General features: G+C 47.9%; 2 protein-coding genes and 1 long non-coding RNA gene across 4 annotated transcripts in view; 1 reads left to right on the forward strand and 2 right to left on the reverse strand.

Moving 5' to 3' along the window:
- The window catches only part of LOC116081285, a 4,092-nt gene extending 3,438 nt beyond the window's left edge, over positions 1-654 (reverse strand). Inside the window, exon 1 of the long non-coding RNA XR_004114798.1 lies at positions 203-654. This is a non-coding gene — a long non-coding RNA (uncharacterized LOC116081285). The remainder of the gene's footprint in view (positions 1-202) is intronic.
- A 455-nt stretch (positions 655-1,109) lies between these two features.
- Znf707 (zinc finger protein 707) lies at positions 1,110-8,724 on the forward strand. Of its 2 annotated transcripts, none has more exons than XM_031346528.1 (4): positions 1,110-1,398; positions 5,277-5,433; positions 5,784-5,897; positions 7,249-8,724. In XM_031346528.1, exons 1-4 carry the CDS (start codon positions 1,294-1,296, stop codon positions 8,070-8,072), a joined length of 1,200 nt encoding a protein of 399 aa, XP_031202388.1. In that variant the 5' UTR covers positions 1,110-1,293; the 3' UTR covers positions 8,073-8,724. The 2 variants fall into 2 exon arrangements, with proteins under 2 accessions (XP_031202388.1, XP_031202395.1); XM_031346535.1 differs by having other exon boundaries at positions 1,319-1,398; positions 5,274-5,433.
- Positions 8,725-14,637: 5,913 nt separating this feature from the next.
- On the reverse strand, positions 14,638-16,516 carry Ccdc166 (coiled-coil domain containing 166). The gene is made up of 2 exons (XM_031357915.1): positions 15,830-16,516; positions 14,638-15,695 (listed from the first exon to the last, which is right to left on the reverse strand). Exons 1-2 carry the CDS (start codon positions 16,256-16,258, stop codon positions 14,760-14,762), a joined length of 1,365 nt encoding a protein of 454 aa, XP_031213775.1. The 5' UTR covers positions 16,259-16,516; the 3' UTR covers positions 14,638-14,759.
- Positions 16,517-22,495: the final 5,979 nt, after the last annotated feature.

A 22,495-nucleotide genomic window follows, 5' to 3' on the forward strand; every position in this document is an offset into this window, starting at 1 on the left:
TGAATTGGAAGTTTTTTGGGACTGAGTGAGAGAGAGGGATACTGGCTGAGGAGGAATGTCAGCTGGGTTCTTTCTCTGCTCCACCGAACTGGCAGGCTTTCACACCAGTATCTGGTTCTGGAGTCTTCATTGGTAAAATCCAACAATTGAGATTTTTGTTAAAAGACAAAAACAAAACAGACAAGAGCAATCTTATTTCTACCTTTTGCTTCTTTCCCTTTGGATCTTCTCTCTGTGTCTTCCTTTCCATCTGCTCAGGGATCTTACTGTGGAATGAAGGTTGCCTAAACTAGAATTACAAATAAGTTGGCACCTTTCAAATTAAATTTGGCATCACAGTGGCCCAAGTGTCCAGTGACCAGAGTGAACAAAACAAAGTAGGAAATCCTGACCCTCGCCACTGACAAGAACCAACCTGGCAAGCATCAGTTTAGGCAGTCATAGGACAAATTCCAAACAAAGAACGTTGATGGCCCTGGCTGCTAGAGAACAGAAGATAGGTTCTCTAGGGCATGCACATTTCTGATTTGCATAAAGAGCTTTCCAGATCCAAAACACAAAACTGTTGGTCCATAACACCACATAACTCAACAGGTTAAAAGATAAGCTGTCTTGGCCGGGCGGTGGTGGCGCACGCCTTTAATCCCAGCACTTGGGAGGCAGAGGCAGGTGGATTTCTGAGTTCGAAGCCAGCCTGGTCTACAGAGTGAGTTCCAGAACTGCCAGGGCTATACAGAGAAACCCTGTCTCGAAAAATGAAAAAAAAAATTGATAAGCTGTCTTATTACTTGTATTTTATCATACATAAAAGTACAAAAAAAAAAAGTCTCAGGCATAGTGGCGAACCCCTTTAATCCCAACACTTGGGAGACAGACGCAGGGGATCTGACTTTGAAGCCAACATTCTACAAAGAGTTCCAGAATAGCCAGGGCTCCACAGAGAAACCTTGTCCCAAAAATCCAACAAAACAAAAACCTCCTCCCAGCGGGCTCAGGAACACCGGGATAGAAAGCACGACCACCCTTAGAAATCCAAGGGCGGGGCCTCTGGGGGCGTGCTCGCGCATACTTCCGCCTTCTTATCTGGCCCGCACGAGAAGTAGCCGGAAGCCGCTTCTCGTTGGCGTATTTCCGCTGGAAAGTTGAAGTCAGAGCGGCGCACACCGGAGTTGACGTTTGAAGCTGCAGGAGCTGGGGAATCGGACAGCAGTGCTGCTTCGGGCTGCTCTACTCCGCGCCACTGCGCTTGCGCTGAAACCGACCCTGCCCCCCGGCATCCCGCGCGGCCTTCAGATGCGCCAGCGTCTAGCTCCGGCTGCTCCCGGTGACGCTCGACGAGAGCGCTGCTTCGGACGGGGCAGCGCTCTGCCGGAGCGGGCTAACGGCGATGCCCCTCCGGTGAGCACGGACCCTCTACCCCCAATTCCTGGCCCCGCGCCCACCTGGATCCCCTTGGCACCGGCGCTCGGGTTTTCCTGCATCTCGCTGGGACCGCGCTCCGGCGATCCTCGGGTCTCAGTCCGAGTTTCTGTCTGCTCCTGCCTTCCAGGACTACAAACTTTCTGTTTCAGTGTTTCCCACGCTCCTTTCTCTCGGGCCTTGAAGTTCAGCCAGGCTTGTGGCACCAGTTCTGGTGTTCAGATGAGAAATATATATATATTCTGGTTTTATCATGCGGAGTTTGTGCTTGGCAGTCACTACCCAGACCTGTGTTTCCAGAGCTTCGGGTCTTCCAGGTGTGTCCCAATTTGCAGCCTTGCTAGTGCAGTATAGATAAGAATGCATATCAGCATGATGTAGGTGGTTAGTTAGTCGTGTCGCAATGTCACAAGGTTGAATGCCTCTAGGCGCAACTTTTATGATAGCTGTTAAACTAATTTTTTTTTTTTTTTGGAGTCGGTTTCACTTTTGTAGCCTCAACTTGTGCTGACGCCTTTGCCTTTCTCCTGAGTGTTAGGATTAGTTAGGTTTATTTATACCTTTTAAAAATGTTTCTCATTCTATGTAGAAGTTATTCTAGATACTAGTTCTTTGGCAGGAAAACGAATTGGAAATCCTTTCTCTGTTGCTTGTCTTTTCATCTTCCTAACTCCTTTTTAGAACCAGAAACTGTTGTTGGTTTCTCTAAATGTTTTGTTTGGCTTGCTTTTTAAGTATCTCAAATGGTCTTTGACATAGCTTTGTAGTCAAACTTGGTGTAATGGCTAATTTTTCAACTTGACACAATCAAATAATTTGGGAAGAATGTTTCAAGGGCTTATTTAGTTCAGGTTGGCTTATGAGCGTGTCTGTAGGGAATTGCCTTGATTAGCTTAATTGATATGGGCAGACCCAGGTTTGGGGCCCTGGACTATGGAAGATTAGAGAAAGCTAGGTGAGTTCTAACAATGTATTAGTTCATTCTGCTTTTGACTATGATATGACTAGCTGACTTGACTTCGCACAGCAAGGGACTGTTACTTGGGATTGCAAGCTAGATAACCCTTTTTTCTCTAAACTGAATTGTTGGTTTGTTTGTTTGTTGTTTTTGTCGGAATTTTATCTTGCAGCAGAGATAAAACCTGGCCTTGGACTTTTTTGATGATCTTTTTTGTTTTTGAGACTGGGCCTATAGCCCTGACTGTTCTGATCTTGCTGGCCTGGATCTCAAGAGTTGTGCTAGGATTAAATGTGTGGGCCACCATTCCTGGCCTGATTTTGAACTCTTACTGCTTTTGTCTCTACCACTTAGTGCTTGAATAATAGGCCTGTCTCAACAGTTATTTATTTTTGGAAAATTGTATTTCCTGCGTGTATATGAGTGTAAACAGGTGAGTGTACCACTCTTCATATCAGGACAACTGGCTGCAGTAGGTCCTCACATTATACTGATCTAGGGGATTGAACTCAGGTGGCATTAATCACCTTTACCAGCTGAGCCATCTTGCTGACTGACCCAACTTTTTTTCTTTAAAGATTTATTTATGAGTACATTGTAGTTATTTTCAGACACCAGAAGAGGGCATCAGAACCCATTAAAGATGGTTGTTAGCTACCATATGGGTGCTGGGAATTGAACTCAGGACCTCTGGAAAAGCAGCGATTACTCTTAACCACTGAGCCATCTCTCCAGACCTCTCAACTTTTTTCATTTGTTGAAGTTGGTGTTTTCTGTGTCCTGTTCAGTTTCCTGTGTCCTGTGAACAGAGTCTGCTTGCCTATTGTGAGTTTATGAAGAAAATTTAACCCTACAGACTTTCAATTTGATTTTTTAATTAACTTAATTTTAAAGATTTTGTTTTTGTTTGTTTGGTCCAGAACTAGATAAGTAAGATAAGATTAGCCTGCCAGATCCTACTGCCTCTGCCTATCAAGTCCTGGGATTAAAAGTCCAGGGCTGGAGAGATGGCTCAGGCTGAGTTCTAGCTACTCTTCCAGAGGGACCCAGGTTTTAAGATGTGTAACACCACACCCATCATAACCCATCTTTTTATCTATACCATTACATTTCTCATAAAAAATGTGTTGTGACAGCCAAGGCTACAACAGTGAGACCCTGTTTAAGGGAGGAAAAGAAAAAGAAAACTATTTTGTGGATCCTATTTCTGATCATATTCTGTTCCTTTGAGCAGTATGTCCATCTTTTGGGATGAGGGGTACTAGTTTTTTCAGACAGGATATTTCTTTGTACCTCATGGTTGTACCTCATTTGCTATGTAGACCAGACTGGCCTTGAATTCAAGAGATCCACTTACCTCTCCCTTCCATGTGCTGGGATTAAAGGTGTGGGCCAACAACGCCCGGTATTGTACACTGTGCATTTTAAAATGGCATTCAAACTATATTCCCAGGTCTGTTAAGATATTTAAATTGATTATAGTTTTGGTTTTCTTCTACTTCTTTGGTAGTTTTTCCTTAGGAAACACAAACATCTGTTCACCCTAGATAAGTTAGTATGTTAACTTGACACCTAGGCTGGCCCTCTGGACAGACCTTTGAGGCCTTGTTTGTTTGTTTGTTTGTTTGGTTGGTTTGGTTTGGTTTGTTTGTTCGTTTGTTTTGAGACAGGGTTTCTCTGTATAGATCTGGCTGTGCTGGAACTCACTCTGTAGACCAGGCTGGCTTCCAACTTAGAAATCCACCTGCCTCTGCCTCCCAAGTGCTGGGGTCAAAGGTGTGCGCCACCACTGCCTGGCGTCCCCCATTTTTTTTATTGTTTATTTTGAGACAGTTTCTCTTTGTGTCCTTGACTGGCCTTTGGCTCACCAAGATCCACCCATGCTGCAGCCACCACCGCCCAGCCGAGAGATTTTCTTAATTGGTTAGATGAAGAGGAACATTCTACCTTGAATATGGTCGCACCACTTCACTAACTGGGCCCCCCCTCCCCGGAATCAAATGAAGAGGAGAAGAGGGTGCAGAGCATAAGCAGCCTTGAGGGCTGGTCGGTCAGTTCTAGCCTGTGTGGTAGCCCTCCCTCCTGTTAGACGGTTACAATCTCATCACTGCAGTACACCTGATTATTACTGTCTTTGCTTACTTTGTTGCCCTGACTACAGAATCAAGATTATCTCTTTCTTGATACCAATGGGGTGATCTGAAGAAGGTCATGCTATGCTGTAGCCAAACCACGGCAGTAGCTAGTGATGGTTCCTTTTTGATTTCTTCTTACCATCTGTCTCTGTCTTTATAAATTTATTTATTTTTTTCAGGACAGGGTTTCTCCGTAGCCCCAGCTGTCCTGCAACTGTATCATTAGATCAGGCTGGTTCTGAACTCAGGTCTACCTGTCTCTGCCTCCTGCGTTTGGGATTAAAAAGTATGCGCTATTCCATCAGACTCAACAGTTCATTTTCAGTGGCCCAGGATAAACTGGGGAGTGATGTGCTCTGCACGGTAGGGATGTTTTCCTTATCAGTAGCTTTTCTTGTTGCTATGACAAGCAACCTGAAGGGTTTGTTTAGGCTTGCAGTTTGAAGGGATACAACCCACCCTGGTGGCAGGAATGAGAGCTGAAGTCGGGCAGATCGCATCCTTTGTTCAGGAGGTGCAGAGGAAATGCTGCACCTCAGATGGCTTTTCCCCTCAGTCTGGAACCACAGTCTGGGGGGTGATAGTGCATACATTTCAGGGTTGGTTAGACACCTGGGAAACACCCTCACAAACACATCCAGATGTCTCCTAGGTGACCCTCAATGAATACTGACCGTGACAGAGGTCATTGCTTGCCCTGTGCCAGCTCCCCGTACTGCACATGGGTTTCAGCATGCTCTTTCTGACTCACTGTCACTCAGTAGCAGGCCGTCCTGGAGCCATCTGTGTGTCAGGTGCCAGTGACCTTCGGAGATGTGGCTGTGTACTTCTTCAGGGATGAATGGGAGTGTCTCAGTCCTAGCCAGAGGACCCTCTACCGGGATGTGATGCTGGAGAACTTCAGGAACTTGAAGGAGCTCGGTAAGGGCTACATGTTAGTTTCTGGAGCTTGGCGGGTCCTGGCTAAAGACTCCACCTGTGTCCAATCTTGATTGACTCCCCTAGGATAGCCTGACTTCTTTCCTCAAACCCTTGGGGCCCTGCAGGGGCTTCTGTCAACATGTGTGTGTTGACACGTAGGCATGCATACTTCTGTCTCCCCGCAAGCCTTGTCTGTCTTCTTTATTCCTACTTTCAGGAAGGTTCTCCAGGATACCTACCAGGGCTGGCCAGGCTGCTGGGTTCTTGTGTGCTGCCCAGAGCTACGCTTAGTCCTGGCCTCATGTTGTCTTTTACACAAACCAGATACGCTTTCTCTCCCTTTTGGAAAGGATACTGTGGCCAGAGACCAGGCCTTATTTCCCGTCTGGAACAATGGGATGAGCCATGGGTTGACGTCTGGGACAGATCTGAGTTTCCGGAAGGACAGAAAAGTGTCTGCCCAGGTAATGGAGATGAGCTTTTCCCACTCTCAGACACAGAAAGAGAGTGGGTGCTCACAGTAGTGCCACTAAGCTCTGATGGCGAGGTGTGTATCTATGTCATTGGTCCCTGTGATGTTGTGGGAGGCAGTGTCCCAACACTGTGTGAGCCTAGGAATGGCTGGGATTTGACTGTTCTATCCATTCAGCAAGGCAGACAGGAGAGAGGTCATGTTCCAGGTTTGTGACAGGGGAGCAGGTTCTCTATTTCACGTGTGTTTGCTCATTTGTGAAATTAGGATAAAGCCCTGGCTCTCTCCTTAAGGTATTCCTAGTGCTGATCATGAGGGGGTTTTCTTTTTGCTATGGTGGGCATGGAACCCAAGGTCTCAGGTAAGCAGTTGTTGGACTCCAACTCAGCCCAGGATCCTGTACCCCTCCATGTCATGCCTGCACCTCCAGACAAGGTTTCTCTGTTTAGCCTTCTGGAACTCTGGAGCTCTTTGTAGACCAGGCTGGCCTCGAACTCAGAGATCCCCTGCCTCTGTTTCCCTAGTGCTGGGGATTAAAGGCATGTGCCACCACTGCCCTCCTCAGGTTTTGATTTTTACTTCATGTTGTCTCAGAAGTGAGATCGAGCTGAGAAGTCCCCAGATTATGTGAAGCCACCAGCTGGGGACTATATCAGGCTCCGTTTGCAGGAAGCTTGTGGCTTATAGAGTCAGTGGTTCTGAGTTTTAGAGAGCTCTCAATGCCTACCCCAGTCCCACCTCCATGGTAGGAATAGGGTTTGTTACATGAGCTGACACAAGTTTAATGGACACTTGAATGGTAAATTTTGGTCCATTTGAACCCATCGATGCTGGGCGGTAGTGGTGTCTACCTTTAATCCTAGCACTGGGAGGCAGAGACAGGCAGTTCTCTGAGGTTGAAGTCACCCTGGTCTATAGAGAGATCAAGGACAGCTAGGACTACACAGAGAAACCCTGCCTCCAGCAAACCAAAAACCAGAAAAGCCATAGTTTTGTATAGAGTATCAGGCCCTGTCTCCCACTGTCTGGGACAGGATTTCTCTGTGTAGCCTTGGCTGTCCCTGAACTTGCTCTGTAGATCACACTGGCCTCAAACTCACAGAGATTACCTGCCTCTTCCCAAGTGCTGGGATTAAAGGAATGCGCTACAACCCAGCTCAAGGCTTGCTTTTAAGTCTCCCATTGTTAGTTTGGCTCATCGGTGCACACTGAACACATTTTCACACCACCTTTCTTTGAACTCCCTAAGTAGATTGGGTTGAATTGGTTGACTGTTGGATGGTGGTTTTTAAGTTGGTCTATATCTGGGTCAGTTCTGTGTAAATGTATCTAATCCTCCGCAGGAGTCAGAAAGGTGGTTTCAGCTCCTGAGAGGACCCATTCACGGACAGGAGCCGGGAGAGGGGCTACCTTGACGAAGAATGTCCCGACGTCCGGGAAGGTGCGGCTTCCCAGAGCCAACTCTGGGAGGGGAATGGGCAAAAAGGAAGCTCTCCAGAACCAGATGTGTGGAAAATCCTGCCGGAAGCAGCCAGACCTCAAGGAGCAGGGCCAGAGTGGCGCTGAGGGACACCCATTTATCTGTGGCATTTGTGGGAAGGCCCTGAGCTGTCACAGCCGGCTGGCCGCTCACCAGACGGTCCACACGGGGACCAGGTCCTTTGAGTGCCTCGAGTGTGGCCAAACGTTCCGCTGGGCTTCAAACCTCCTGCGCCACCAGAGAAATCACACGAGTGAAAAGCCCTTCTGCTGTGAGGTGTGTGGACAGGCCTTCAGCTTGAAGGACCGCCTGGCGCAGCATCGCAAGATCCACACCGAGCACCGGCCCTACGAGTGCAGCGACTGCGGGAAGGCCTTCAAACAGAAGTCAAACCTCCTGCGGCACAAGCTAGTGCACACCGGAGAGAAGCCGTTCTACTGCGACACATGTGGCAAGGCCTTTCGGACTAAAGAGAACCTGAGCCACCACCAGCGCATTCACAGTGGAGAGAAGCCCTACACCTGCGGGGAGTGCGGAAAGGCTTTCCGGTGGCCCAAGGGCTTCAGCATCCACCAGAGGCTGCACTTGACCAACAAGTTCTATGAGTGTGAGCAGTGCGGAAAGGGCTTCCGCCACCTGGGCTTCTTCAGGAGACACCAGAGAATTCACGGGCGAGGAGAAATGTAGAGCCTCCAGTGGGCATCTGGCCTTCCCCTTTCTCCGTTGCAGGGAAGACTACAGCAGGTGCTCTCGAGCCGAGGCCGCATACCTGGCCCGTGAACCAGCCGTTTTCACTTGTTGCAAGTCTCTGAGGAAGTTCTGACACGGGGAAGGGATGGATTGTTCCTTTGGTGCTCCTTGCCTCTGGCTATGTCTGCTAAGGGATTTGCCCTGTCCTGAGTGTCGCTTGTATGCACTTTAACTCTTCTCTCTCCTAGCTCTCCTGTCTATCTTGTGGGTGGGAGGTTTGAGGCTCGAGCAGAAGCAAAGCTTACTGTTGGAGCTGACAAGGTGGCCCAGAGGGCGAAGGTCTGCAAAGCCTGATAATTGAGCTTGATTCCCAGGGATCCATATGGTGGGAGGAGAGAACCAAATGCTGTAAGCTGTCCTCTGACTTCCCTCCTGTGTGTGTGTGTGTGTGTGTGTGCGCGCGCACACACACACACAGACATAATAAATACATAAATCAATGGGAGAAGCCTCTTCAGTCTCAGCAGGTGGCCATAGAAACAGACTTGCTAAGGGGCTACAGGAAGACCTGGAGGCATGCTGGGGCAGCTTGTGGGAGGGCAGCCGCCAATGGAACTGGCTGTGGGGAGTAAACTTCTATTACAGCGCCCTTGGTAGCATGTTTCCAGCACTTTGTTCAGTTAGAGATACTGGATCTTTGCTTCTATTTATTTGGTTTTGTTAAAGTATAACCAGGCTATTTGCCAGTGGCAGTGGGGCACTGCCGGGAAGGTAGATGAGCCTTTGCTTCACGTATGATCCTTCATAGGAGAGTGAGGAGAGTCTAGAGCTGGGGAGGGAGGGGCAGCCGGAACCTCTGCTTCTTGGCCGTGTTGAGAGCTGGATGCTTCTCAGCGGTCCTGTTTCTCTGTACCAGGTCATGAGTTGTGGAGATGGCTGCCAAGCTGGGCCCATTCTCAGCTTCTGGGTTGTTTCAGGAATGAGACCCCACTGTACTGTCAAAGGCTGTAGCTACTGTGGTGCTGGACATCAGATGCGCTCAAGCTGTCTGGGTCAGGTCTGCTGCCTGGACAACATGGGTTCACCTGCCATTGCCCTACATGCTCCTCTTTCAGCTCTGACCCTGGTGCCTAGGGTCGTGGCCCCTAGAGTTAGGCCAGGCCTTATAGCAGTGTGTGGTGGCTGTGTGCACCACAGGATGTCTTCAGTTTTTTGTTTTTTGTTTTTTTTTTATTTTGAGACAGGGTTTCTCTGTGTAGCCCTGGCTGTCCTGGAGCTCACTCTGTAGACCAGGCTGGCCTCAAATTCAGGAATCCACCTGCCTCTGCCTACCAAGTGCTGGGACTAAAGGCGTGCGCCACCACTGCCCGGCACGTCTTCAGATCTAAATCAGCATGTCAGCTTTTCAGCTAGAAATTTTCCTACCAGGTGGAGCTCATGATTACAGCCCTGCACTCTACAAGCTGATCAAGGGACCAAGTACATTTTCCCCTTTTAAAATCAGGTTCTCTCCAGATCTGACAGATTATGGTTTTAAAAAATTTCAGGGAGATGACTCAGCAGTTAAAAGCACACTGACTGTTCTTCAGAGAATTCAGGTTGGCATCCCAGCATCCACATGACAGCTTACAGTCTGTAACTCCAATACCAGGGGATCCAACACCCTTTTTTTGACCCCCAGACACTAAGGCCACACATGTGATGCACAAATGTACACGCAGGCAAAATTCCAGTTAATAAGTGCAGTTGATAGGAAATGAGAACCAGAGGGTGGTGCTAGACAGATAACCCAGTCTGTCAGGTGGAGCTGAGGGATGGCCTTGATCTTAATAAGCCGCTGAAGGTTGCTTTTAGGATTTTAACGTTTCATGCATATGAGAATATTACCTACATGTATGCAGTGTGTGTGCCTGGTACCTACAGATATCTAAGAGACTCAGTCTGTAGTTCCAACATAGGAACTAATAAGCCTGTGGCAGTTTGTCCTGAGTTTACTTCTGTAAGTCAGGAGCCTGCATTTCATTTCCTATACTTATATAAACTTGGATAAATGAACACATGTTCACCTTCCACCTAAGGGCTGCCAGCCAAGTTGGTGTCTGTTCCATGTCCAGTGGTTGGGAGTGGGCAGAAAGGCCTGCTGTGGGATGCTTGGCCTTGCTCGTGTCTGAGGAGTGGGCATACTTGAGTAGATGCGCTTGTGGTTCTGGAAATTGAACCTAGCTAGAGTTAGGGAAGTGCTGCTGAACTGCTTCCCCCAGCCCTCTTTGAGACGATCACATTGTCCAGGCTGATGTTGAATTTTCCACCCTCCTGCCTCAGTCCCCAAGTGGCTGTGGGACTACAAGCCTATACAACTAGTCCCTTGAGTTGAGTGCCTCTCCAGGCCTGGGCCTCTTCCTGGTTTAGTCTGTGTGTCTTTGTGTGTGCCTGCGTGTGTGTTTGCATCTCACTGCCCACTCACTACCCTCTCGGAGCTGAATGGAGTGTCCTAAAAGCGGGTGAGTGGCCAGCAGTATCTCCTGACCACATCAGCCCTGTAAGGTGTGTGCACATGGGGCTACTTGGTTATCCCATGGGACCAGCAAGTGGCAGGATTATGCCTAGGACCTTGATCCCAGCAAGCTATAAAACACATGGCATCCCCTGGTGACCTTGAACCAAAGATGAGGTCCACAGAGCTAGGAAAAGCATCTCCAGTAGGACCAGCATTGCTCCATCCACCCCAGCATGTAGAAGCCATGGCTAAGCAGGTAGGATCCCTAGGTAGTTTACCAATTAGATGAGGATTTGGGGCTCATGGGCTCATGGCAGTTATGGTATATTGTTTGCTGTATATCAGTTTGGGAGATTTTTTTTTTTTGAGACAGGGTTTCTTTATGTAGTCCTGGCTATCCTGGAACTCACTCTGTAGACCAGGCTGGCCTCGAACTCAGAAATCCGCCTGCCTCTGCCTCCCAAGTGCTGGGATTAAAGGCATGCGTCACCACTGCCTGGCTAGTTTTGGAGATTCTTGAATCTACAAGAGCTCAAGGTGGAAGACCTACTTCTCAGCACAGGTCCACTCCTACCAGTCAACTTGTGTTTCTATCTGGGATCTACATTGTGGGCACTCTAAATGACATAAAAAGCACTAGCTCTTGAGTGACTTGATGTTGGAAGCACACTGGATCCTCCTGAGGTGCAAGCTACCTCTCGTAACACTGGAAACCTGGGATCACCACTCACAATGGCATCTTGGGGATCCTGGAAGCCTGGGACCACCTCTCCACCCCAGTAGAGTTGATACTTGATGCTGCCCTGTCCTGCCTCAGCGTACTTGTTGGGGTTTTTGTCAACCTGCCTCAGTTTGCACTGCTAGATGGGAGCTACAGAAGTAGTTCTCATTTTAAGTCTGAGGGAAGATGAGCCTAAACCTACAGTGCTCCCTTTGTCTTTCAGCATGCTCACTCACTACCTAGCATCAGAAGTAACTCCTGAGCTGGGCAGTGGTGGCTCATGTCTTTAATCTGAGCACTTGGGAGGTAGAGACAGGCAAATTCCTGAGTTTGAGGCCAGCCTGGTCTACAGAGTGAGTTCCAGGACAGCCAGGGCTACACAGGGAAACCCTGTCTAAAGAACAAACCAAACCAACCGTGCCCCACCGCAGCCATCTGCAGCAGCCTGGCCTGCTCAGCCTTCCTGATACTCCTTTGACACAGTTCCTCCTGCCTTGATGACCCCCCAACCATAAGATTATATTTGTTGCCGGGTGTGGTGGCACATGCTTTTAATCCCAGCACTTGGGAGGCAGAGGCAGGCGGATTTCTGAGTTCGAGGCCAGCTTGGTCTACAGAGTGAGTTCCAGGACAGCTAGGGCTACACAGAGAAACTCTGTCTCAAAAAACCAAAAAAAAAAAAAAAAAAAAAAAAAAAAAAAAAAAAAAAAAAAAGATTATTTTTGTTGCTACTTTATAGCTGTAGTTTTGCTACTGTTGTGAATTGTAATGTAAATATCTTTTCCAGTGATGGTAGGTGACCCCGTGGAAGGGTCGTTCGGCCCCTAAAGGGCCACAGGTTTGACAACCACTAATCTGAAGCATCCTGAAGCTTCCTCTATCAATTGCTGTGGGCCAACTGTCCCCAGTGTCCTTTATAGTTCCCATGCTTTCTCAGTCTTCACCCATGTGGAAAACTGCAAAGCCCCATACAAAGGAAGAGGAGAAACCATACTTTTTGTTTAAAAAGGTACTTAAGGGGCTGGTGAGATGGCTCAGCAGGTGTTCAGAAGAGCACCGACTGCTCTTCTGAAGATCCGGAGTTCAAATTCCAGTAACCACATAGTGGCTCACAACCACCCTAAATGAGAGCTGATGCCCTCTCCTGGTGCATCTGAAATCAGTTAGTGAGTGTACTTTTTTTTAAATTAATACAGCAGAGGGTGATCAAGGAAGACCCCCTGATGATGTGGAGCTCTGGCCTTCACAAGCACACCCACATGTATGCAAGCATACATCTAGACATACCCAGCACAGAAGATTTCAGTATCTGATGTTGGATCTGATGGAAGAGGTCTGGTTTCTAAACGTGCCATGAGGCTGCTCTTGGATAGCAGGACATACACCCTTGTGGTCCACATGCTTCTCTCTTCATTCAGCAACTCTGGAGGCCCTGCAACCTGACTATTGGATTTTATAAGATTCCATGTGGGGAGCTGGAGAGATGGCTCAGTGAAAAGCACCTGCCATTCTTGCTGAGAACCCAGGTTTAGTTCTGAATACCCATACAATGGCTCACAAATATCTGTAACTCCAGTCCCTGGGAATCGGACACCCCCTTTCACCTCTGCAGGCACTAGGCATGTATATGGTACACATATATACACAGAGGTAAAACACCCATACATATAAAAATCTCAAGAAGTCTTTAAAATGTATTTATGTATTTTCTGTATATGGGTGCTTTGCATGTGCATGTGAGGGTATCCTGTCCCCTTGTCCATGGTTGTGAGCACCATGTGGATGCTCAGAATCTCTGGAAGAGCAGCCAGTTTTCTAAACTGCTAAGCCTGAGGTGGCTCTACCATTTGCATTATCCCTCAGCAATGGGTGAGTGGTTGAGAAGGTTTGATTAGTTATGCTGAAGAAGGAATTCCACACTGACTTCTTGGGTGAGGAGCCTCTACTTTGCTAGTCCCATCCAATCTTGTCCCAGAAAAACCTGGAACAGAAAATCAGTTCTAGCAACTGTCTAGACAACCTACTCTGGTCCAAACAAGTAGAAGGCCCATGGGATTGCTGTTGACGGCCGTATCCCTGAACACATGAATTTGAGGATCCTCAAGGCTATGGTTGCCCTCATCTTGCACCTTGGGTCAGGAGGTGTCGCCTGCCCTGAACTTCCTGGACAGGAAAGGTGCTCAAAGCCAACAGACTCCAAACCTCAGTTAAGGAGCATTTTAACAACTGGCCTTGTACATTAAGACAAAGGAGGCTGGAGAGATGGCTCAGAGTTAGGAGCACTGGCTGCTCTTCCAGAGGTCCTCAGTTCAATCCCCAGGGACTACAAGGTGGCTCACAACCATCTGTAATGGGACCCAACGTCGTCTTCTGGTGTGTCTGAAGACAGCTACAGTGTACTCATATACATAAAATAAATCTTTAAAAAGAAGTTAAAAAGACAAGACAAAAGGGCTGAGGTGGTGGAGACAGGGTTTCTCTCTATAGCCCTGGCTGTCCTGGAGCTCACTCTGTAGACCAGGCTGGCCTTGAACTCAGAAATCCACCTGCCTCTGCCTCCCAAATGCTGGGTTTAAAGCCGTGTGCCACCACACCTGGCGATAGATGCCTTTAATCCAAGCACTGAAGAAGCACTAGGATTTCTTGGGTTCAAGGCCAGCCTGGCCTACATAGAGAGACTCTTTCTAAAAAGGAAAGGGCAGACCAGCACAAGGGACTGTAAGATGTGACCCAGGTGAGGTCCATGGGTAGCTACAGACACTGCAGGGACAATCTGGCCAGTCTGATGTAGTTCATAGTATTTTCTCTAAGATGCATTTCCTAATTTTAATCATGCCTTGAAGAAAGTTGGACAGGGCTTGGGATGTAGCTCAGGAGGTAGGTTTGTTTATCATCCATATAGTCCTGGGTTCAATACCCAGCACCAGAAGAAAAAAGTTTCTACTCCTATTCAGTAAATACACAGGGATGTATTTAAAATTAAGAGGAATAACTGTCTCCAACAGAATCCCAGATGGCCGAAAGTACCACATGCGTCCCTGTTCATCTAGATGGGTGGCAATGGGAATTCCCTATAATTCTTGCAGTATTCCCTAAATTGGAATACATATATGTATGTATGTATTGGGAAAGCCCAGTAACTTCTCCCTGTGCTGAGAATAGACTCTGCTCTCTGCTGCTGAAATTATACTTCCCAACTTCCCCTGAGCACCGCCTGTGCCTGCTTTGTTGGCTGTTGGTGGAAGAACATCAAATTCCAGCAGTCAAGGAAACACCAAGCTCTCTTTTGGCTCAAATGGCAGGCCTCTGTTCACTTGAAATACAGGGGCATCGACCCAGGCAAGTGCCAGCGCATCGCACAGTTTATTTTGCACTTTTATTAACATATCTATGCACTAAGAAATCTTCCAAAGTATGTCTCTCTACACCATGCCCTACTGACCGGCCCCCTCGTGGGAGTTCAGGCTTACTCCAGGACAGTTTCTGTGTCATCTTCAGTGTTTTCTGTCCCTTCCAACTGTGGGCTGAGAGGGATCTGATCTTCTGACATGACTGAGAGAAGCTTGGAGCTGGACTTTGCAGTTGTGTCTTTTTCTGGAGAGACCTCACGCAAGGAGCTCCGTGGAGAGAACCCAGAGCCCTCACGCGAGCGCAAGGTACCTGAGGTCATGGATGGAACCCTGGAGCCCTTGCGTGATGGGATCACAGAGGAGACCCGAGAGCCCCTGTGCGATTGAGTCAGAGATGGGACTTGAGATCCTGAATGTGATGAACTCCAGGGAGCAATTAAAGACTCAGCCTTCGGAGACCAGCCCAGAAAAGACTCACTGGACAATATAGATGGAGTCTTGGAGGGTCGGTGTGAATGATCCATGGATGGGCCCCGAGAGACCGGAAGTGATTGGGGCGTAGCCTGGGCTCTTAAAACTGGATAGCTTGAGTCCGGCACAGTGGCAATTGACCCGATGCGCAAGCTGGGTTGGTGGCTTTCGGGTGGCTGCCAGAGTGGTGGCCCCCCGGGACCCCTGTGCAACCAGCCGTGCATTTGGTCCAGGTTCTGTATGTCCACGTGCTCCCCGCGCAGCTGCTCCCGCTGCTCCAGCAGCTGCTGTCGCATGTCCTGCAGTAACTGGGTCCTCTGGAGAAGCCTCATGAGTTCCTGTCGCAGACGCCCATTGTCTGCCTTGAGGGCCTGTGCGTGGGAAATGAGGGAACGCGCTGCCTCTCGCTCGGCGCGTCGCGTCAGGGACTGCACGTGCAGCCGCGCCTCCCTCTGGAAAGCCGACTTGTCATCCAGGAACTGGCGCTTCACCTGGTGGAGGAGCTGCGTGTGCTCCACGCGCATGTGCAGCAGCTCGCGCTCCAGGGTCCGGATTCGCGCCAGCTGCTCCAGCTGCAGCTCCTACATGGGATGAGGTGGGGATTTGGGGGTGGGGTGGGGTGGGGTGAGGGGGCGCAGATCAGCGCACCCGTAGGGAGCTCGCCCATCCCTCTCGACCCCGCCCGGTCTGCGGGGAGCGGGGCGCGTGCACTGGCCTTGTAGGGCTGAAGCTCCTGCACCTGCTGCGTCATAGTCTCTGCGCGCTTCTTCATGTCCTGCAGCTGCGTGCGCACCCCGTTCTCCCGGTTATGGTAGAAGGACGCCAGCTCCGCTCGCTGCCACCGGATCTGCGCGAGGTCTATGCGGTTCTGGTCCTCGAGGCGCACGACGGTGTTGGCGCAGCGCAGAGCGTGCGCGCTCACGTAGCCGGCGAAGAGCCGGGTCTCTTCGCGCAGGCGCTGCGCCTCGCTGTTCAGGAAGGCGTTGTTCTGCAGCAGCTGGTCGATCCGCTGCTCGCAGTCCACCAGGCTCTCCGAGAGCATCGTGTACTCGCGCTGCAAGTACTGCACGCGCTCGGAGAGCGGTTGTTCCCCACCTTCCTGCTTGCGCCCGGCGTTTTGTCCGCGCTTCTTCTTGGGCGCCATGGCTTGAGGCCCAAGCTAACTGGACTCATGAGAGCACTGTGCTCCACCCGCTCCCCCAGCTCAGTTACTCCACCTGCCCCTCTCCTTAACCCGAAAATGATGGAGAACTACACCGTAGGTTCAGGGACGTGACTTCAGTGTATGAAGTTCAGAGCAGGCAGGATTAAGAATCGGAGAGCACCGTGGCCAATCTGTATATGAGCGTTTCCCTCCGGACCACAGCTTTCGCATCCTGGTGCGAAAGCTCTAGGAATGTTGATAGCCAGCCTGCACATCCTCCATGGAGACAGAACTCGCGGTGCCTGGACCTCACCCCATTCTGTTGCTCTGGCAACGGCTTGATTCAATCTTTCATTCCCTACCGTTTCTTACATCCTTGCATGACTTCAGTTATAGTGTTGCTGTCAGGCAGTGCTTCAACTTCAAGACACTGAACTAAATTCCAAGTCTCCATCCACCCTCCACTCACCAGTGACTCAGTGCTCTCACTTTCACTCCACTAGCCGCTCTTCAGGTCCCACAGCGTAAAGGGACTTTCACCCACGCTTCCTCTATCCAGCTTTGAGCGAGCTCTCCCCAACCTGTCCTTGTGAAGTCTTCATGCTCGCAGGATGAAGCCTCCCCACAAGATTCCTTTGTTTGTGGAGACAGGGCCCCTGTTTAACGGAGCCCTGGTTGTCCTGGACTCGCTTTGTAGACCAGACTGGCTTCAAACTCACAGAGATCAGCTTGGCACTGCCTCCGGAGTGCTGGGATTAAAGGCCTTCACTATCACGCTCATCTCCGCACAGCATTTTTTTTTTTTTTTTTTTTTTTTTTTTTTTTTTTTTTTTTTGGTTTTTCGAGACAGGGTTTCTCTGTATATCCCTGGCTGTCCTGGAGCTCACTCTGTAGACCAGGCTGGCCTCGAACTCAGAAATCTGCCTGCCTCTGCCTCCCAAGTGCTGGGATTAGAGGCATGTGCCACCACCACCCGGCTCCGCACAGCATTTCTAAAGGGACACTGGCATGGGAAGCCTTGGTTGAATGCTACTTCTGGAAGGCATTTTCCCTTTCAGCTAAAATGCATGGTAGACAACAGTCTTTGCTCCATAATCCAAGTGCTGGACACTCAGTAGCCAGAGGGAAATTTTATTTTACAACCTTGCAACATCTGCACAACCTATCGAAAAGGACAAAAATGGCTAGTCTGCAAATTTGACTCAAAACCGTGGTTTTTAATGCACCTGTATATCGCTCCCCCTCTGAATTCCTCATTGGCTAGGTTCTTTGGGGTGGTAAAATTTCCCCTACTTCTCTAATTCACATCCTAACTTTCCCGTCCTTCTGGGGTTTAAGATCTGCCACCCTTTCCATTTACACGGGCTCAGTCCCTTAGTAGATCATAACTTTTTAATCTATGATAAACTTAAAAGGGACCATGTAGGAAGGTTCCAGCTGCCAGCTAGAGAAGACAGGGGCCTAGTGCCTCCTGCTTATCTTTGGGCCATTAATGAGTGCTAAATGCCTCCCAGGTTAAAAATGGATTCTTTCACCCACTTTTTTTTTTTTTTTTTTTTTTTTTTTTTTTTTAACCAGTGCACTTTTCCCTGAGGCCCATCCACCCTACTTAGCTTTCTTTGCCCATAAACCAGACATCTAGAGGATACAAGGGGTACATCAGGGATTTGACGTGTTGTCTCTGAACTCTACACAGACAGTGTCTTTACAGGATTCGATCTTGATCAGAAAACATCATCGATTTGCCAGTTTGCTAGTGGATACTGGAGGTGGCCGTTCACTGGGGGAATGTGGGCTGAGCAAAGTAAACCACTGGCTTGCTTTGACTGTTGGCTGTACAGGGACTTCACCATCACCCTGTCAAGCAAAAAGACAACAGCCAAGATCACCAAGAAGTACCCTCGGCACACAGCACCCACAATGCCCAGTGTGTTTGCTATGTTTGACCAATCACAGGTCCAGGAGGCTAAAGAGACCTTTGACATGATCAGCCAGGCTTGGCAGTGGTGCATGCTTTTAATCCTGGCACTCAGAAGGCAGAGGCAGGAGGATCTTTGCGTTTGAGGCCAGCCTGGTCTACAGAGTTTTTAGCTGTCTTGAGTTCCAGGACAGCTAAGGCTATGCAGAGAAACCCTACCTCGGCTTGAAGGGGTGGGGGTGGGGGAGACACGATCAACTAGAACCAAATTGGCTTCCTAAACAAGGAAGAATTGAGACTTGCACGGTCTATTTGCCTCACTGGGGAAAAATCCAGTTGGTGGATACCTGGATGCGACGCTGAGCGAGGTGCCAGGTTCATCAATGCCACTGTGTTTCTCAGTATATTTGAGGAGATGTCACCTGGCAACAGATCCTGAGGATGTCTTTAGGAATGCTTTTGGTAACTTAGATGAAGCAGCTGGGCCAGAAAGACTACCATAGAGAGCTGCTGAGATCCGGGGATGACTGTGCACAGAGGAGGAAGTGGGTGAGAGAAGCCCTTGTTCACAAAGTAGATTTCAGCTACTTGGAGTTCACACACAGCTTTCAAGAGGGAGCAAAAGACAGCGATGACTGGCTTCTAGATTGGCAGACAAACATTCCTGCTGCAGCTTGGGGTGTTTATGAGCCTTGTGCCCGTACGGGGAAGAGACTTATGAGGAACATCTTCTACAGCTCAGAACTCCTTGCAGTCAGGGCAGTCGACTGGTAAGTTCCCAGGTAAGGTGGGACGAAAAGGGCAGGACCTCGGTAAAGAGGCAATAAGGTCTCCGGGTTGGAGCAATAAAGTCCCATTAAGGGTGAATAAGGACCTCGGTAAAGAGGCAATAAGGTCTCTGGGTTGGAGCAATAAAGTCCCGTTAAGGGTGAATAAGGACCTTGGTAAAGAGGCAATAAGGTCTCCGGGTTGGAGCGATAAAGTCCCGTTTAAGGGCGAATCAAAAGTGATAGTATGGGGAACTCACAATCTTGCTCCGTGTTTGTTGCTCTTAAGGAGCTATTAAAAGCAAAAAAGATAGAATTGAAGAGAGAAACCCTAGAAAGATTTCTGTCAGAGGTAGATATTGCTGCTGCCCCTTGGTTCGAGGTGTCGGGTCACCTGACGCTGTCCAGCTGGGATGAATTAGGGAGAGATCTGGAATTCGCCTGGGAGGAAGGAAGGTGGAGTGTGACCAATCTGGAAACTGATTAGGAGCTGCTTGGAGAATAAAGTGTGTTCTAAAGCAGTAGAGAAGGGACAGGAAGCATTAGAACAGCTGAAGGAAGAGAGGTCAGCAAAGTCTGAGAAAGATCAGACTGATGAAAGTGGCTCAGACTCTGAAGGGGACCTTGAGAAGTTAGTACAGAAAATAGAGAAGTCCACTATTAAGGTGGAGCCCACAGGCCCAGGGCTGCCTGTATCCTTACCTCCCCCCTATAACACTGCCACTTAAATTAGTAGAGACAAGTGATGAGCAGTCTGGAGACAAATAAAGAGTTAGTTTGCCTTGGAAATAAAAAGTAAATAGAAAAATAATCCAAATTCTATCGAAACCTGGTAGTAGTGCTAAACTGCTAGCATCTTTGCCCCTAGAGTAAACAAGCTTAAAAAGGAAGCCTGGAACAGCTGTGGCTGTTGCTGGGAGGAGGCTGTTTTGCACCTATGATTGTCTGTGGTCACTGAGCCAGTGGGAGATGCCTTCCCTGCTGGTCCCTGGTCAAACGCATCCGTCCAATGGTGCACTCTTAGCATTAGCAAAATATGATTAAGGGTTTGTTTTTGTGCTTTTGAGAAAAGATGATTGGAGTATTTACACCTTCCAGAAAACTAGAGCCCAGAGAATCAAACAAAAAATTATATCTTAATGATACTGAAAATTTGTCTTGAGATTCATGTATTACAGAAATATACAGCCTTGGTGAATTTCCTTGTCCTGAAACTGGCCTGCCTGAACTCCTGATGTCCCAGACTTCAGCCTGATCCAGTCAAGACACAGACATCAGAAAACTAATGAATTCTGTTTTTCCTTCCCACCCCTTTTATATCTATGGCCCCGTTCAGCTTGAAGTTATGATGAGTCGTCTACCCGGTTCCCTGGGCTTTGGGGCTAGAGAGGGTTATTAATGGTTATATTTGAAATAGGGAAGAAATAGCCAGATTTAATTGTATAAAGAGTGGGCGGGTATTGGAACCGTGGGTGCTTTACTGGTCCTTGTCAGTATATTGGCATTGTGGTACGCCTATACGGGTTCGGCAGCAATGACAGGCTGCTTTGGTAGTGCAAGCATTTGCAGCCCTGGAAGCAGAACAATCTCCACAGGCTTGGTTAACTATTCTGAATGTTCTTCTTCACGCTCAGGATGAAAGGCTAAGCACTGCACTAGAGATCAGCTTCTAGCGGTCTCTTGGAGAGCACGTCTGATTGCATGTGGGTTAATGCCCCAGGTCCCACCTCCAGGAAAAAGGCATAGGACAGGCATGGCACCAACTTGGCTTCTACGGGTTAGGGCTTTGGCAAATAAATCACCTAAGACAGAGGCACGTGTACCGAGTGGCTATGTTAACTAAACCCGGTTTGTAGTACAAACTAGCTGTACGTGTTCTCAAAGACAGGTTTGATATTTTGCCAAGAGATATTACTACCAGGTTGCAGGGCCATTGCAATGTCCTTCTCATGGTTACTGGAGATCAGACCTCTACTCTTGCCTGTTGCGTTTAAAACAAAAAGGGGGAACTATGGGGAGCCACAGCTGCTACCCTATATATTTGGCACCTGGTCTCCAGCCAGAGCAGAGAGCATTGTGATAAACAAGCCCTTATTTGGAAAAGCTGAGTGCCTCCAGTTTGTGATGCAAGCTGGCATGATTTCCCGCAGCCTATTATGCTTTGCCACAGTAGCCGATGCTGATTGGGACCAGGAAAAGTGTTTAACCCACGAGGGCTGGGGGCTAGAGAGAAGAAAGGAAGAAAGAGAAAGGAAAGAAAGAGAAAGAGGTAGTACAAGGTTCCTGAATAAACTGCTTGGAGAAGAGCTCAAGGTTGCCTCTTTATTTCTACTGGTCAGTGAGGCAGCGACATTTTTACACTATACTATGGTTTTCAGAACAACTTATATATTTCAAAAGTATTTATATACCCAAAAGAAACATAGATGATTAACTAGAGAGGTGGCTCGTGAGAGAACAAAGAGTGAGACTGAATGCTTTGCTTGACCTTTGTAACTCTTGTATCAAGTTTGAAGAAGAGGACTTTATAAGTTACTTTTTCTCTGAGATGAATGCTTTTCCAAATTATCACAGCTAATGAACCAAATTTTTACCCTCACCTTATGACTGTGCCACCCTCCAAGCAGAACCATTGTTCATTGAAACAGTTGGTGAATGATTTTATGGATAGACCATCTTAATAAATACACCATTTCTTAAATGAATGTAACCTGTGCTCTGTGGGCTGAGAATAAAGTCACTCAGTCAATTAGCTTTGACCATAACAGGAAGTCTGTATCCAAAATCGTGCCTACAATTCATTCCTTGGAGCAGCAGAACTGTCAAGTCTCAGCTACGATGGAGGTAAAATCCTTTGGTGATGTGAGGGTCATTGAAGTACAGCCCTATTACAATGAAATCCAATGTCTAAAAATTGTTCTTATTTTGGGCTTGTACCACAGTAAGATCCAAGATTTTAAACTCTACTAAGACTTTATATATTTATGTTCATTTAAGAAAATACTAGTAGTGATGTATTATTTTGAAATATACAGTTAATATGTTTGAAGTTATTTAAAATTTATATTGAGAAAAATGTATTTTCACTATTGCTGCAGACGAGCGTCTACACAAGACTGTTAAATTGATGTTTTATATCAAACAGTTTTTATAATATTTATTTTTATTGTTATAATATTTTATAAATTTTAAGGAATATGACAAAAAAGAAATTGTAGGTATTGAAGGGGGTCTCTGGGAGGAGTTGGGGTACAAAAGGGAAACAAGAATGTGATTTAATTCTATTTATTTAAAATATATTTTTAAATGTTAACAAATTCAGATAAATTGAAATCATGTAACTTTTCTCTTCATAATGCAATAAAAGTTTTAAAAAAAGCTAAAGGCTAGCCTGGGCTACATAAGACCCTGTCTTCAAAAAAAATGTATAAGTAACTGGGTGGTGGTGGCACAAGCTTTTAATCGCAGCACTGGAGAGGCAGAGGCAAGTAGAGGCCAGTCTGGTCTACAGAGCAAATTCCAGGACAGCCAGATCTGAACAGAGAAACCCTG

The sequence above is a fragment of the Mastomys coucha genome, unplaced genomic scaffold, assembly GCF_008632895.1.
Source record: "Mastomys coucha isolate ucsf_1 unplaced genomic scaffold, UCSF_Mcou_1 pScaffold11, whole genome shotgun sequence".
Classification (NCBI taxonomy): Eukaryota; Metazoa; Chordata; class Mammalia; order Rodentia; family Muridae; genus Mastomys; species Mastomys coucha.